This window comes from Sorex fumeus, unplaced genomic scaffold (genome assembly GCF_029834395.1).
Source record: "Sorex fumeus unplaced genomic scaffold, SorFum_2.1 ptg000086l, whole genome shotgun sequence".
NCBI classification, from domain to species: domain Eukaryota; kingdom Metazoa; phylum Chordata; class Mammalia; order Eulipotyphla; family Soricidae; genus Sorex; species Sorex fumeus.
Window position 1 is genome coordinate 42285548 of NW_026606143.1, and position 14437 is coordinate 42299984.

A 14437-nucleotide genomic window follows, 5' to 3' on the forward strand; every position below is an offset into this window, starting at 1 on the left:
GTAGAAAGCACCCTGACTTCCAAGGCTGGCCTGGCGGGGAACTAAGGCCAAGCTGCCCAGCTGCGCAGTCCGAGGGTGCATCTGGGTACCCGAACGCTGACCCCCGAGTCTAATGCGGGCCCTCTGCAACTCTTTCCCCGCACACCCCCGGCTGCCACTGTTGCAAACACCTCGGCTCCATTATGCAGCTGAGTTGGGTTTCACTTTCGGTTGACACACGTGCAGAAACCTTTGGCAACGTTTAAGAAGGTACCACACCATACGGTTTCAGGGTTTCACGTGCCAGTCAGCCCTATTGTTCCTGCGACTGCAAACGGGAAGGGGGAGGGGGAGAAACTGCAGGGAAGCCCCTGCAAGCACCAGAATGGGCCAGGATGGGAAGGACACCCGGACAGGGAGGACACGGCGAATGCTGGCTCTGGGGTACCCACCAGTAGCTCCTCCTGCAGCTGAGGGCTCAGTGAGCACACGTACAGCTGCAGCGACCTCAGGGCCCTGGCGCCTGTGGGCACGGGGATTCGGAACACCTCGTTGAACACCAGGTGCCGTTGGCACTCCAGGGCCTTGGAGCAGTAGGTGCTGGGGGCGCTGGAGTCCAGTGGCGGCAGGTAGACGCGGACATGGCTGCAGGCGACAAAGACAGGACAGGGCACATGCTGAAAGCCCAGCGCCTAAGGGCCCAGTAGCCCGAGGCCCTGAGGAGGCCGGGGAGGGGCTGAGGCCTTCTCCCCTCAAGGCAGGGCCTGAGGCCGCCTGGTACTGCAGTGAGCAGGGCCTCCTGCGGAGTTCTACTGTGGTGCTGGGGATGGAGCCCAGGCCCATTCCGTGTGCCAGCTCAGTGGTCACTGTACCTCAGGCCTCAGTCCGGCTGGACTTCAGCGAAACTGAGTCCCAGGCCAGAGACATAGGACAGGTCTGGCATGAGCTGCCCCCACACCCCACCCTCCTGCCCCGCGGCTGCCCAGGCTCACATCCTGCGCTCGGGCGCCTGCAGCCGCTCCAAATTCTTGAGCTGCAGCACGTTCACGAGGAGACACTCGGCGGCGCTGTCGTGCCTAGGAAAGGGACATGGCCACGGTCCCCACCAGGAAGCTCCCAGAGGAGGCCGGCCCCACTCCGCCCGGGACACAGGAGACAGGAAGGTGCAGGTGCAGACGGCCCCCGGGGTGCGCCCCCTCAACTCACAGAAACCCCACGTGGATCTGGGGCCCCTCAGGCGCTGTGGCTTCTGTACGTGCTGGCTCTTCGGCATCTTCACTCCTGCGCAGGAGGAGAGGCGCAGGTCACCCACAAGGGGCCCAGAGCAGGGCAGCCGCGCCATCTGCATGCTACGGGCCTCACCTCCTGGGTGGGGGTTCAAAGACCCCGCTGTCGCTGGCCAGTGAGTGCGCCGACACGCAGGCCGAGGTGCGGCGTGTCCTCCGCTCCAGTCGCCGTGCGCTGTCCCCACGGAGAGTGACTGCCACACCTGAGAGACACAGTGGGTCACCGGAGCCACTCTGGGGGCCACGGGGCCAGGGCTGGGGATGGGTCTCCCACAGGCAGAACACGAGAGCTACGGCAAAGTCACCGTCATTCCAAAGGACATCAGAGAACAGTGACCACCATGAGAATGAAGCCACATTTGGGGGGTCTCCCGCACCAACTGGGGAGAGAGGGAGCTGCCCTCAGAACCACTGTCTGGGGTTCAAAGCTCGCCCCTTACGGGCACCATCCTTTCCTCTCAGACCCCCCTTCTACCAAGAATCTTGGGTCACCTTCTTGGCTGTCCCTGCCTTCCCTTGGGCAACAAGTGCCTTCCAGCAGAGCCGCTGACCAAGGCTGCTGCCCCACGCATGCTCCGGTCCCAGCTCTCACAGCTTCTCTCTGGCCCCCAAAGCCCCAGTGTCTGCCAACAACTGCACACAAACTTGGCCCACAGCCCAGGAGGACCACTTTCGCCCTGTCACCAACAGAACAAACTGATTCTCTGGTGGTACCCGGAGGCGGCGATGCACCCACTGCCAGTGGCAGATGGAGGTGCTCCCTTTGTGAACTGGATCCCAACCACGCACCCTGGGCCTGTCCCTCCAGCCCGGACACTCGGCACAGCGCCGACACGTCCCCTGACGGTTGTTCCTTTAGGGAAGTAACACTGAGGCTAACTCTAAGCACTTCCAGTCAGTCTGATGGCGCCTCTGACTCTTCTCTCCAGCTACAAGGGAAGTAAGGTGAAGAGACAGTGCACACAGAGGGACTCAGCCTCAGTAACTCCAAACTTCATCTCTGCAGACTCAGAAATGGCCTGAAACGCACAGCTCAGCCCATCTCACGAAGCCCTGCAGCCTAGCCTTGGGCTTGAAGGTGCCAAGTACCCGGGGGCATTGCCAGTGAAGTCAGCAAACCCCATTCTCCCAACGTCAGAGTCTTCAAGACAGACACACAGACACGCAGACAGAACTGAGACCCAAACACATTGACGCTGACTGATCAAAAGAAAATACAACAGCAATGGCCCTACGGGCAAAGCTGCCAGCGGGTGTGTTCCAACAATGACAGCCATCACACTCTGGAAACCTCGCAACGCTCACAGTTGCACGAGCATCATTCAAACCTGACAATGACACCTGGCCACCCCCGAACACACCCTTTCTGGGCACGGAAGGCCAGCAAGGAGGGGGAATCCCAGGACACTTACAGTGATGACCGTTTCTGCGGAGCCGCATGAGAAAAGAGATGAAGAAAAAAAGAACAAAGTGAAAAGACCGCAGCATTCAAGGCAACGGTTTTCAGCAGCATAAACATACTGTCAACAAACAACTGGGCAAAGTTTGCTTTCGTTGATGCGTACTTTCCAAATATAGCCCAATTCTAAATAGAAAAAGCATCTCAAAAGTATGACCCATTTGCTATTTAGAATGCAGGGAACGTTTAAAATGTGAAAATAGTAAAGGTTTTGTTCTATTTTCCCCAGCTCCTGGCCTCCCTGATCTCCATGGTTTAAAACACACTGGAAGGAATTGTGCCAAGAGCTCTGCCTTCTAAGTTCAGGCAAACACTAGATAAAATTTAGTAATTTTACCTTAGGAGGACCTCATCATGGGAAGCTGGAGAGATTGTGGGGTAAGGCACTTGCTTTGTAAGAGGCTAACCCAGTTTCAATCCCCAGCGCCCCATATAGTTCCCTTAGCACAGCCAAAAGTGATCCTTGAGCACGGAGCCAGGAGTACGCCCTGAGCAACATCAGGCGACTGTCCTTAAATCCAAAAGATTTTTTAAAAAGTTTTAAATCAAATTTTATCATGCTAAAATCTGCTTGAGATGAAGCTTAGACAAGACTTCCCCTGGCCAGATTGCAAAACCGGAGGGAACTATGTGACCTTGAGCCTTATATGACAGGCTGGGAACATGACAAGAGCTAAGATTGCTGCTAAATATCTGAGATTATGATGACTCTGGACTCAGGTAGTCTCACAAGCATCAAGAATAAAATGGTAATCACTTTATATGCCTGTGTGAAGCAAATTTTCCAGCCCAGGGCCCTGAGAACACCCACTAGTACCCATTCACTAAGAAAATTATTCCAAATTTATAAGGTAAAAAAGCAACCAAGTGTAATCTACGAATCTACCACGAGATGGCAGTGTAGAACACAAATACAGAAACTTCCCACTAGGCGGCAGTGTTGCGCAGGAATATAATGTCATATACGAATCAACCACAAGATGTCACTCTAAGACCATAGTATGAGCAAATGCCTCCCAATCTCAGAAGCTGGAATTTACTATGCCAGCTAGAGGGGAGAGGATGAAAACGTTAGGATGAGAAATTAATTCAGGTACTCTGCATCCCAACTTGTCTTTACCCTGGCCCAAAGGACACTTCAATCTTTGGCTGCTTTTCTGCCTAGTCAGATTAATACTCATATTCTCGATCTTTAAAGAAAAGTGGGCACAGATAAAAAAAAAAAGGACTGAGAAAAGTAAGCTCTGCCATGGAAGACCTGCCGTTCTTATGTGCATTTTCTTCTTTTAGGTGGAAGAAACAATGGACAAATGAATCTTTACCGGGGCCCGCGCAATAGTACAGCGGTTAGGGCGTTTGCTTTGCACGCAGCCATCCCGGGTTCGACTCCCAGCATTCCATATGGTCTCCTGAGCACTGCCAGGAGTAATTTCTGAGCACAGAAGTGACCCCTGAGCATCACCATGTGTGGTCCAAAGACCAAACCAAGCAAAAAATGAATCTTTACCCCTTGAAGAAAAAGTAAATAAGAGTTACATTATTAAGTTTTAAAAAATTCTGGGAATACTGAAATAATTGCTGAGGAACACTGCAGAGAGAACATAACAATGGAGATGCCCAAAACCCTCAGAACATAAGTGGTCTGTCACAAGTACTTGAGCTGCAACAAACGACATGACTGTAAAGTGAAGAGCAGAACACTGAAGGAATCAGGGATCCACCTTGCTCAACAGCAAAGAAGTAGACAGTCAACTGGCTCCAAGGACGCCAGTAAGGTGAGGGGTCTGCAGACCAGCAGAAAAAGTGAACCGGTACAAAACAACTGATGCTTATGGGCTCATTCAAACTCAGACACTTGCTTCATTTCCACATTGAGAGGACTGTGTCCCCGAATACTGCCCGGAAAGAGATGAAGAAATGAATGCACAAAGGAAGTCGAGATTTCCTTTGGGCTAGGAAAAGAGCTGAGTCCACAAGTTGGACTTGGTCAGCACCCACAGCGTGTTCGACGTGGACAATTCTGGGACACTCATGGAGGTCCCTGGTCCTCCTTAGCCAGTCCTCTGGGTGGTGATGGGTAATGCTTCTTTCAGATTTGGACCACACGTGGCAGCGCTGGGGACACCGCGTGGGGCTGGGGATCGAACCCTTCCTCTTACATCCAGCCCAACAAGCCCTGCCTAGAAACCAGCCAAAGCCCTGGACTGCCGTGGCAGGCACGCGCTCCGCCACAGCACAGGGGCTCGGGGGAAGCTCGTCTGCCGTCACCCCGGAATCCGAGACCTCCCGTCCCAAGCAGAGGCCAGGCCTGATGAGTACTCACTTGCTCCCATGGCGGGGGCGGTCACTTGGGCTCCCCGCTCTCGAGGCCCGTCCCCTTCCCCGGGGAAGGTGTGCGGCTGCAGGGCCACGGTGGCCTGTGGGTCTTCATCCCCAAAGGCGCACGCCTGAGCCCGCAGTCTGTCTAGGGCGCCCAGGCCTGGCACCTCGAAACCATCCACCACCTGCGCCAAGGGTGAGTCACGCGCGGCGGGGAAGAAGGCTGTGTCGCGGGGCGAGCTGGGCGGGGACAGCGAGGACAGGGAGGAGCGGGAAGACAGGGACGCCAGCGACTGAGGCGTGTCCAAGGAGCGCCTCTGCTTGTAGAGGCCAGCGGGGCCCAGGGTTTCCGAGAAGGGGCCGTCTCGGACCAGGGCATCCAAGGGGATCAGATCGAAGCTCAGCAGCTGCCCGGCCTCTGTGTCCGGCTTGTCGTACTGCGGGAGGCCGTAGATGTCGGTGAAGCTGACGGAGCTTAGAGAGCCGCGGCTGGATGCTAGGGAGCCGCGGCTGGACGCCAGGGAGCCACGGCTGCTGCCTGAGGACACTGTCAGGGTGCTGGCAGACAAGCTGCAACGAGACGGCCCACCATCTCAGAGACACAGCCGGGCGCTGCAGTGTTTGCGCCCCTCCACGTGGAACAGCCGTGTCGGCCTCCCAGTAACCGAGCACGCACCCGGGAGCAGCGAGGCGGGCACCTGCCCCCACCTTCAGAATGTGGCCAGGAGCAGGGTGAACGCGCAGTGCCCTGAGTCCGAGCTGAGCTCGGTCACCCTGCTCACCACCTCCCCGCTGACCCGGGAGCCTTCGCGGCTGTCACGGCGCCTGGCCCTTTCACCCAAAGGTGACTTGAACCTGACCCGCGCCCTCCCCAAAAGCAGAACACAAGAACGCTCGAGGGCACTCAGACAAATGTAGGCATCTGTGAAAGGCCCAAGCGAGCTGGCAGCCGAATGGGGCTGTGCGGCACACGGGAGCCAGAAGCCGGGGCGACAGCGCAAGGCGACGCTCCTGGCTCAGTCCTACCCAGGCTCGTTCCAAACGCGGGGTCCCTCTGCTCGCGGCACCCACCTTCTCAACTGGGACTGCAGGTAAGACGCCAGCCGGGTGGCCTCCTCCAGCTGCATCAGGAGGCGGCTTCTCTTCTCCCGGAGCAGAAGCCTGCGAGGAAACAGGCCATGGGGACACCTCAGAGACGGGCATCCTCCCGCCATGAAATTCCCGCCACGAACTGCTCCACGCCGCCACCGGCTAGAACGACTCAATCCTCAGCAGCATCTCTGATCCCACACAGAGGACCGCCAGGGACTCATTTCTGTCTGGCGCGAAAAAATATTCCAACTCTCTGATTAGTGCTCAGCTCCCTGGAAACGTCAGTGCAGGGGTGTGTCAATGGACAGATGGAGGGAAGAGTGGGGGGTCGGAGGGATGGATGGGAGGTGTGATGGGCAGAAGAACGGGGAGGGGTGGAGATTTGCGTGGGTAGGTAGGTAAATGCACGGAAGCATAGCTGGTAGTACAATCGCAGGCGTCCAGGAGGAGGCGCTGGTGGCTGGAAGCAGCAGGGGACAGCGGGATGAATGGATGGAGAGTGACAGGCAGACAGCAGGGTGAGTGGAGAGCGGGGTGGCAGGTAGGGACACAGAGGCATGATTTCGGACCTAGAACAAGTAGTGATATACTAGAAATCCTTGGCAGCAGTAAGATTCCCTCAGCGTGACCCCTTTCCGGGCACAAACACGAGGAGTTAAAATCCTGTCTGGGAACAAAGCCTTGAGCAAGAGAGCAAGTGTCACCTTCCTTCCACTGCGGCCTGCACTGACGAGGGCATCTTGGTTTCTCATCAAAGCCATGGCTCTGGGGCCGCAGAAGCTCCCTGCTCTGCCGGCAGGAACGCCTCACACCCGGCAGGACCCAGGACACCCGTGGCCGGTTCTAAGTCCCCATCTGACCAGAGGACACGGGTGTGCCCAGGCCCCAGCCTTCATTCGCAGGCGCCTGGCTGGGCCCGTTTCTCCTGTCCAAGCAGACTCTGGGGAGCTGCAGGAGCTGGCAAGGGGCCCTGGCCGAGGGTGGCAGGAGGCTGCTCGCCAACGCCATACTCCAGGCCACTGAGTGATGGCCTCTGTCCCCCAGGGCGGCTCTGGGGTCCCACAGAGACCCTGGGAGGTGAATGAACTTGCTTCTGTGCCCAGGATGCTGGCAACTTGTCCTGGCAAGGACACACACAGCTGGGGGTCACTGTGGCATCTGGAGAAGCAGATGCATTCTCAGGACCCGGTCACCCCCACGAGGAGAGGCCAGAGGAGCTCCCAGGGGGACATCCCCGCAGCTGGGACCCACTTCCGTCAGCCCCGTGGCCCTGGGAGGCCGGGCGGGCTCGAAGCACCATGTCTCTGCCCAGCAGCCAAGCTGCCAGTCACATGCTGTCCCCACAGAGACACGGCTGGCGCTTGAGAGGAGTGTTTCGGGGGTGTCTGCGTGCAGCAACGGTCCTGCCAACGCCGTGCACTTGGCGGACCACAAGCTGGGCAGCCAGCCAGGGAAGGCCCGGACAGGCTACCCCGAGGACAGGCGACTCCAGGCTGGACACAGGAAACAGAGCCCGTGGGAGTCACTCCAGGAAGGGGTACGGCCCGAGCAGGGGCCCTGGCCTCACTGGCCTGTCCTCGTGTGACCCGCGCCCAATGCAGAGCCATCACACACCTTTCCGGGGCGCCCTGCACGGCTGAGGCGCGGGCGCGCTGGATGTCGGCCTCCAGCCGCTGGCGTTCCTCCTGCAGGCGACCCTCGGGCAGTTCCTGCAGCAGCGCCTCCTTCTCCTTCACCAGCTGCTGCCGCTCCCGGTCAGCCTCGGCCAGGCCCGGCCACGACTCGCTCTCCAGCTGCGCCAGCTGTTGCTGGATGCTGCACACCCTGCCGGGTGGGCACAGAAATGCATGTCAGTAATGCCACACCGGGCACACGTGTCACCTCTGCAGCCCCACGACCTCGGGGACACAGAGGTGGCATCGGGAGCAATTCACAGTGACCAGGCTTCAATGGCAGTTTTTTTTCTTTTTTGGGGGGTGGAGGGTCCCACCCGGCGATGCTCAGGGGTCCCTCCTGGCTCTGCACTCAGGAATCACTCCCGGCAGTGCTTGGGGGACCCTATGGGATGCCGGGATAAAACCCAGATCGGCCTTGTGCCAGGCAAATGCCCTCCCCGCTGGACTATCGCTCCAGCCCCAGGCACTCTTCCTCTCTCTCTATTTCTCTCTACTTTTAGGCGGGCTGGGGGTGGCAGGAGGAAACCTGGGGACACTGGTTGTGGCGAAGGGAGAGGCATTAGAACATTATGTAACTGAAACCCAATCGTGAGCAGCTTTGGAACTGTGTCTCACAGTGACTCAATAAAGATAAATAAATAAATGAATGAATAAAGCGCCCCTGCTGAAGTGCAGTTCCCTGGCCCTGCTCGCCTCCTGTACCCATCAGTAGGACACGAAACTGCCCCCATGCCCTGCCCTCTGCAAGAGCCTCTCTAACCACCAGAACAGAGAAGCCGGCACACAGCCCTAGAGAGTAAAGGGCCCCAGCTTCCTGTAGGGGATCACAGCCCTTTCCATGGCAAACGACGCGCCAGTCTCACGACTGAGTTCAGGAGGGAACCTTGGAGAGAAACTGGAGCACACGCACCCAGCATGCGACAGGCAGAGTCAGGGTGCCACCTCGCAGCAGCGTCCCAAGACTCCCTGACATCTTGGAGCCAGCAGGGAGCATCCCTCGAACAAATGTCAGGCCCAGCCCAGGCCTACTGGCAGGTTAGTGTGGCTCCGTCTAGGCAGTGGGACTCCTCCACCTTCCTCGCGGGGTCGATTCAGCACTCGTGCCCACAGCAGCCCCCGCGGCGCTCGGAGCAGCTTTGTGCCAGGCTCCCCAGGGCACGGTCTGTCGGCTGCGGGGTCACAGAGCCCCCCTCTTCATGTTCGCAGCCAATTAGAAAGCCATGCTCACAAAAGGGGGTCGCAAGGCGCAATTCCAGTGATGCACTGTCCTTGCGCCCCCCCGGCCAAGGAGGCAAGGAAAAGCACTGTGTCAGCAGTCTCGCTCTAGCTCACTTCCTGAAAACGTAGGGGCAGGTCGCCAGAGCGTGTTACCCGGAGAACTGAGACACCCCGGGCCCACCCGTGAATGACCGGTGTCAAGAAAACGTCTGCATGCAAGCACGTGCCGAAGCCCAGGCATCCCCAGAAATAACAGCGCCAAGTCAGGAATTAATACCCCACAAGACTTCTGGAATATTCTACCAGAGCTCAAGAGAAGCCAAAAGGGAGGAATAAAAGATGAAAGACACAAACAAAACAAGCAGATTCATTGAGTCCTTCGTTCCTTCCATTTGGATTGATCAGGCCAGCAGGCCCGTTTCGAGAAGCGCCACCTTAGAATTTTTGGAAGCTTCTGTGTGAGGGTCAAGATCCTACATCAGTGTGGGGCCAGAAAGATAGCACGGCTGGTTTGCACACAGCTGGTCTGGGTTCAATCCATATGATCTCCTGAGCAATACCAAGTGTGGCTGAAAAATTGAAATAAAAAAAAATCCTGGGGGCCGGAGTGATAGCACAGCGGGTAGGGCGTTTGCCTTGCACACAGACGACCCGGATTCGATCCCCAACATCCTATCTGGTCCCCTGAGCACTGCCAGGAGTAATTCCTGAGTGCAAAGCCAGGAGTAATCCCCATGCATCGCCGGGTGTGACCCAAAAAGCCAAAAAAAAAAAAAAGATTCTATGTAAGTGGTTAGAGAGAGCTACGAGGGCTGGAAGCCTCAGTGTATCTCCTGCGTGGACGAAGAGCCCGATGCGCGATAGGGGCGTAGACACCGAGGGCAGCAAGAGTCTGAACCCGAGCAAATTCCATGCAAGAAAACCCTTAGCCTTCCAGAACAATCTCAAGGAACAGTCACCATCAGAACAATGAGGAAGCAATGAAGTTACGAACGGGAAAAGAGGCAAAGAGCAGAGTAAAAGATCTAAAAACATCCACTCACGGTGGCGAAAGAAATATCCACGGGCCCCAGATGGAACAGTGCGCTGGGACCCTCCGCAGAGTGCGACAGAAGCGTGCAGAGACATGGGGCCAGGTTCGCCACTGCGAGGGACATCAATTCTCCAGGAGACTGGCGACATGCGGGCTGTTCTAAACACAGGCGAGCATTTCTGTACTTCCCAACAGGCCTGTGGTTTTTATTGCTCATTTTCAGGATGACGCAGATAACTGCACACTCATTTCTCAGCTCTCAATGAAATATAGAAGAATCACAGGCTCGATCAGGAAGTGCCGGACATCCGAGACCTATGCTCAGCACGGCTGAGGGCAAGCTGTGCCCAGAGCCACAGAAGGATTTCACAGAGAACAGAGAACGTCTGGGATACGCTGGCACGTGCCAGCCTGCAGAGGGGGCCCTCACTGGCGCTGCACAGGACCTTGGCAAAGTGGCCTTTATGCAAAGTGACGACAGGAAAAAACCAGGTCCCTCAAAATGGAGATTTGTTCAACGTCATCTCGTTCTGGGCCAGCAAGACAGTATAGTGGGTAGTGAGCTTGCTGTGCAAAAGACCGATCCTGGTTCAATCCCCGGCATCCGAGGACCACCCCGCCCCCACCCGAGCTGCACCAGGAGCGACCCCTAAGCACAGAGCTAGCTAGGAGTTAGCCCTGGGTACCTCTGGATGTGGCCCAAACAGATTAAACCCCCAAAGGAGTTTTATTATGACGATGAGAACAATCCCGGCTGGCAGCCACGGGGCCCAGCTGTTCACCCGCGGGCTTGAACTCACTCCCGCGGGGTCTGTCATTCTAACCCTGGGGAATTAAGGAAACTTCCAGAAAAGCTTTTTCTTCCTCTCCGCAATGGCATTTCAGTGAAATTCAATACGAGGGAGCAAAACCACGATGAGAGCTGGCGAGCTCAGAGCATGGGGATGGGGCCTCACGAGGGTCCGAAGCAGGCTCCGTCTCGAGCACTGCCAGGACCTCGGCGTGACCCACGGGGTCCCCGGCCCCCGGCTCCCCCTGCCTTTGCACTGCACCCGTGAGCACCGCTTGGGACAAAAAGGCCGGTTAATGGATTTTCCTCCTGGCCGGCATGGGGACAGCAGAGGCGATGAGAGGCAGCCTTCGTCATTTCTCCCCACCCCCAAGAGCCAGAGATGTGGTCACTTGCGAACTGAGGGGCAGTCCAAGAGACTGATCCACTTTGCCTGGAACCCCAACACTGCGCTGATTCCTGAAAACAGATGAGCAGTAGGACCCATCCTGGCAGCACACACAGAGCTGGACAGAAACTGGTCAGCCGAATGTTTTGTTCCTATCTGCACTGCGGGGGTTTCTATGGAAACGCTACAGTTTGTGCCCAGTTCTGGAACAAGTGCTCTTAGGTTAAAAATAAGGAGCCATCTGCGTCATTGGGATTGCTTCAAGACTTGCTCTTCCAAACGAACTTTAGAAAAATCGCACATTTTGAACCAGGAATGTAAAAAGATTCCTGTCCCAAGGTCCGCCCAGAATCCCAAATGATGTTCCTGAAGCAAAAGGAAGAAGCGATCAAGTGGGAGCATTTGACAAGGTCCACTGTGGAAAACACCAAAACTAGTCACCATGACAATGGTTCCGTTGGCAGAATCACCTAGAAATCACATCACCAACTGGAATTATGAGTTCCACAGCCACCAACTTCCTTGAGGTCACACTGTGCACGCAGGCCAGTCCCGTCAGGAATACCACATTGTCAGCACCTGACGTCTCTAGGAAACCATCTCCAACCCAGGTTTCTCCCCGCATAGAGCTGGCGAGGGGACAGGGAACCCTGAGCGGGACTCTTCAATTTCATAAACGGGAGCAAAAAGACGCACGCCCAGGCAGGAGAGGCAGTAGGCATGGGCACCCCACAACGGGGGCAGCCCCAACCCCAGCAGAACCACTGGCTTTCTCAGATTGGCTGGCTCAGGTCAGGGGTGGGGAAAAGTGTCCACAGGCTTCCTGGCCATTGCCCCATGCCCAGCTGTCAGGGAACCACAGACAGAGGGGACGGCCCCAGAGCTCATGTCAGCGGGGACTCTCAACTCGCTTGCACCACTGGGCTGGTGCATTCTTTGTGAGGAGTTGTCATATGCCCCAGAGCTGTGACAGCTGAAATGGTTTCTGGACAGGGCCAGAGTCCCGACCTCACAGGGGGAACCACAGCTAAGTGTCCCCAAGTGTTACTTGAATACTGTGGTACTACCAGGTGCCCAGAAAGGCATTTTGGAAGCATCCATGGTGCACCCCAAGATTGCAAAGCTGGAACAGGTCCTTCCTCTGCGCAGTTAAAAGCAAGGTCCTCCTCAGAGGAACTGTTCTTGACTCCCGCCCTCCTTTTCCTTCCTTTTGGTTTGGGGACACACCTGGCAGTGCTCAGAGTTTACTCCTGACTCTGCATGGGGGACCTTTGGGGATGCCGGGGATCGAACTCAGGCACATGCAAAGTAAGTGCCCCCACTGCCGTTCTACCGCTCTGACCCTAAAGCCCTTGACTGTTGTTTGGGGCTCTGTGGCTGTTCTGAGGCCAGAGCTGGCTGCACTCATGGCTGTGCGCCCAGGAACCAGGCCTGGCAGGCTTGGGGAACCTGATAGGGTGCAGGGGCTAGAACCCGGGCGGCAAGCACCTTCCCACTGTACTATGGCTTCGGCCCCAACCTTTGACCTCCCACCCCACCCCCTGACACAGAAGTCACTGAGTGCTGTGGAAAACCCCAGCTCCAGCGAACACAAATGTCTGGCTAGGTGGGGGAAATGTCAAGGCACAAGGCAGGACAATGACGGGCCTGTTTGCGGTGCTTCCCGGTGGCCGGTCCTGCAGATCGCACACCCCCGCCGTGGGCACCCTCGCAAGCATGTGGGAGCGATTGGGGGGGGAGGGCGAGGCTGGAGCGGCGTGTTGGCAGGGACACCCCACAGCCTTCCAGAGGGCACCGCTCTCCTCTGCTCCCAAGGCAGCAGGAGCCATGCCACAGCCACTCAGGCCAGAAATGTGGCTCGGGGACTTTGGCAGCTGGCACGACTGGCTCAAACTCGGCCCCTCCAATGCTGTGACCTGCACTCTCATCCCCCCAGCCCGAGAAGCCTGCTTCCCAAACAGATGCCTGGCAGTTTCACGGAGCGTGTCTTCTAAAATCATTTTATTTTTTGCTTTTTAGGTCACACCCGGCAATGCTCAGGGGTTCTTCCTGGCTCTGCACTCAGGAGTTACTCCTGGCGGTGCTCGGGGGACCATATGGGATGCTGGGAATCGAACCCAGGTTGGCCGCGTGCAAGGCAAACGCCCTACCTGCTGTGCTATCGCTCCAGCCCCTGAAATCATTTGTTTTTTAAGACTCCTTCCAGAGGGCACAAGAGAAAAGGTCATGAGAGCTAGCACTGCACCAGATTTCTGCCAACATGCCCAGGGCAGGCCTCAGCTTTAAGAAGATTTACCATGTTTCCCCAGGCCCCTGACACTACCCTGCGAGCGCCTGGGGACCCCATTAAACTGTCCCGTAAATCAGAAGGGACAGCTGTGCCCATTAACCCGCGCGGCTAGAGGCCAGAAGAGTTAAGATAAGACGTGTAAGAGGAGAGTGTCAGATGTGGTACTCGCGGGAAGTGAGGGTGGGAGGGGGTCCTGAACCACTCGGAGAGCTGGCAAAGTCCCTTAGATCACACGGATCAAGACTTTCAGACCTGAAATGCCACTGAAAGTCTGCCCGACCTGTTCCAAGCAGCGGCACAGAAATGACAGTGCACACGGCGGACAGACGCCCCACGCGGGAAGCCTCGGGCTCCTTCGCGGCCTCCTCACCTCTTCCGGGCTTCCTCATACTGCCAATTAAGCCGGACTCGGTCCACCAGTCTTGTTTTATCATCGAAGATGAACTTTCCAGAACAGAAAGGGGAAACAAAAAGGGAAACATATTAAAAACATTTTCCACCAAAAAAAAAAAAAAACCATTGCAACTTTCAGCAAGTATGAGGGTTTGTTTTTTCAATCAAACTGCACTGATTTCCCCCAGGCCCGGGGCCGTGAGCGTCGGGAGCCCGGGGCGCCTCACACCTCTTCTCTCCCTCCCCGCTTTGCAAAGGTCAGGAAGAAAGAACACGTACCAGGTGCCACGTCTGGCTGGTGGGGGCTGGGGACAGGGCTGCCATGAATGGCCTCACCCAGTCGGGTGGGCATTCAGGACCGACTCCACACCAGTGAGGGTGGAATTTCAAACAACAACAAATGACATTTTCAAAGGAACTCAGGGGTGACTAAGTGAAAGTGGACGCCAGGACAAAACCATTCCTCCCATTTTCTACCACACTGTGCCGAACTGCTTGGCATACAGCCAACAAT

The 14437-nt window shown here is 56.7% G+C and overlaps 1 protein-coding gene across 1 annotated transcript in view; it reads right to left on the minus strand.

Moving 5' to 3' along the window:
• The window catches only part of WWC3 (WWC family member 3), an 86594-nt gene that overhangs the window by 9865 nt on the left and 62292 nt on the right, over positions 1 to 14437 (minus strand). The window contains exons 8-15 of the mRNA XM_056131243.1: positions 13901 to 13974; positions 7750 to 7959; positions 6115 to 6204; positions 5048 to 5613; positions 1342 to 1468; positions 1186 to 1260; positions 972 to 1055; positions 432 to 624 (exon numbers count right to left, since the gene is read on the minus strand). Of these exons, the coding sequence (XP_055987218.1) occupies positions 432 to 624; positions 972 to 1055; positions 1186 to 1260; positions 1342 to 1468; positions 5048 to 5613; positions 6115 to 6204; positions 7750 to 7959; positions 13901 to 13974 (1419 nt within the window). The remainder of the gene's footprint in view (positions 1 to 431; positions 625 to 971; positions 1056 to 1185; positions 1261 to 1341; positions 1469 to 5047; positions 5614 to 6114; positions 6205 to 7749; positions 7960 to 13900; positions 13975 to 14437) is intronic.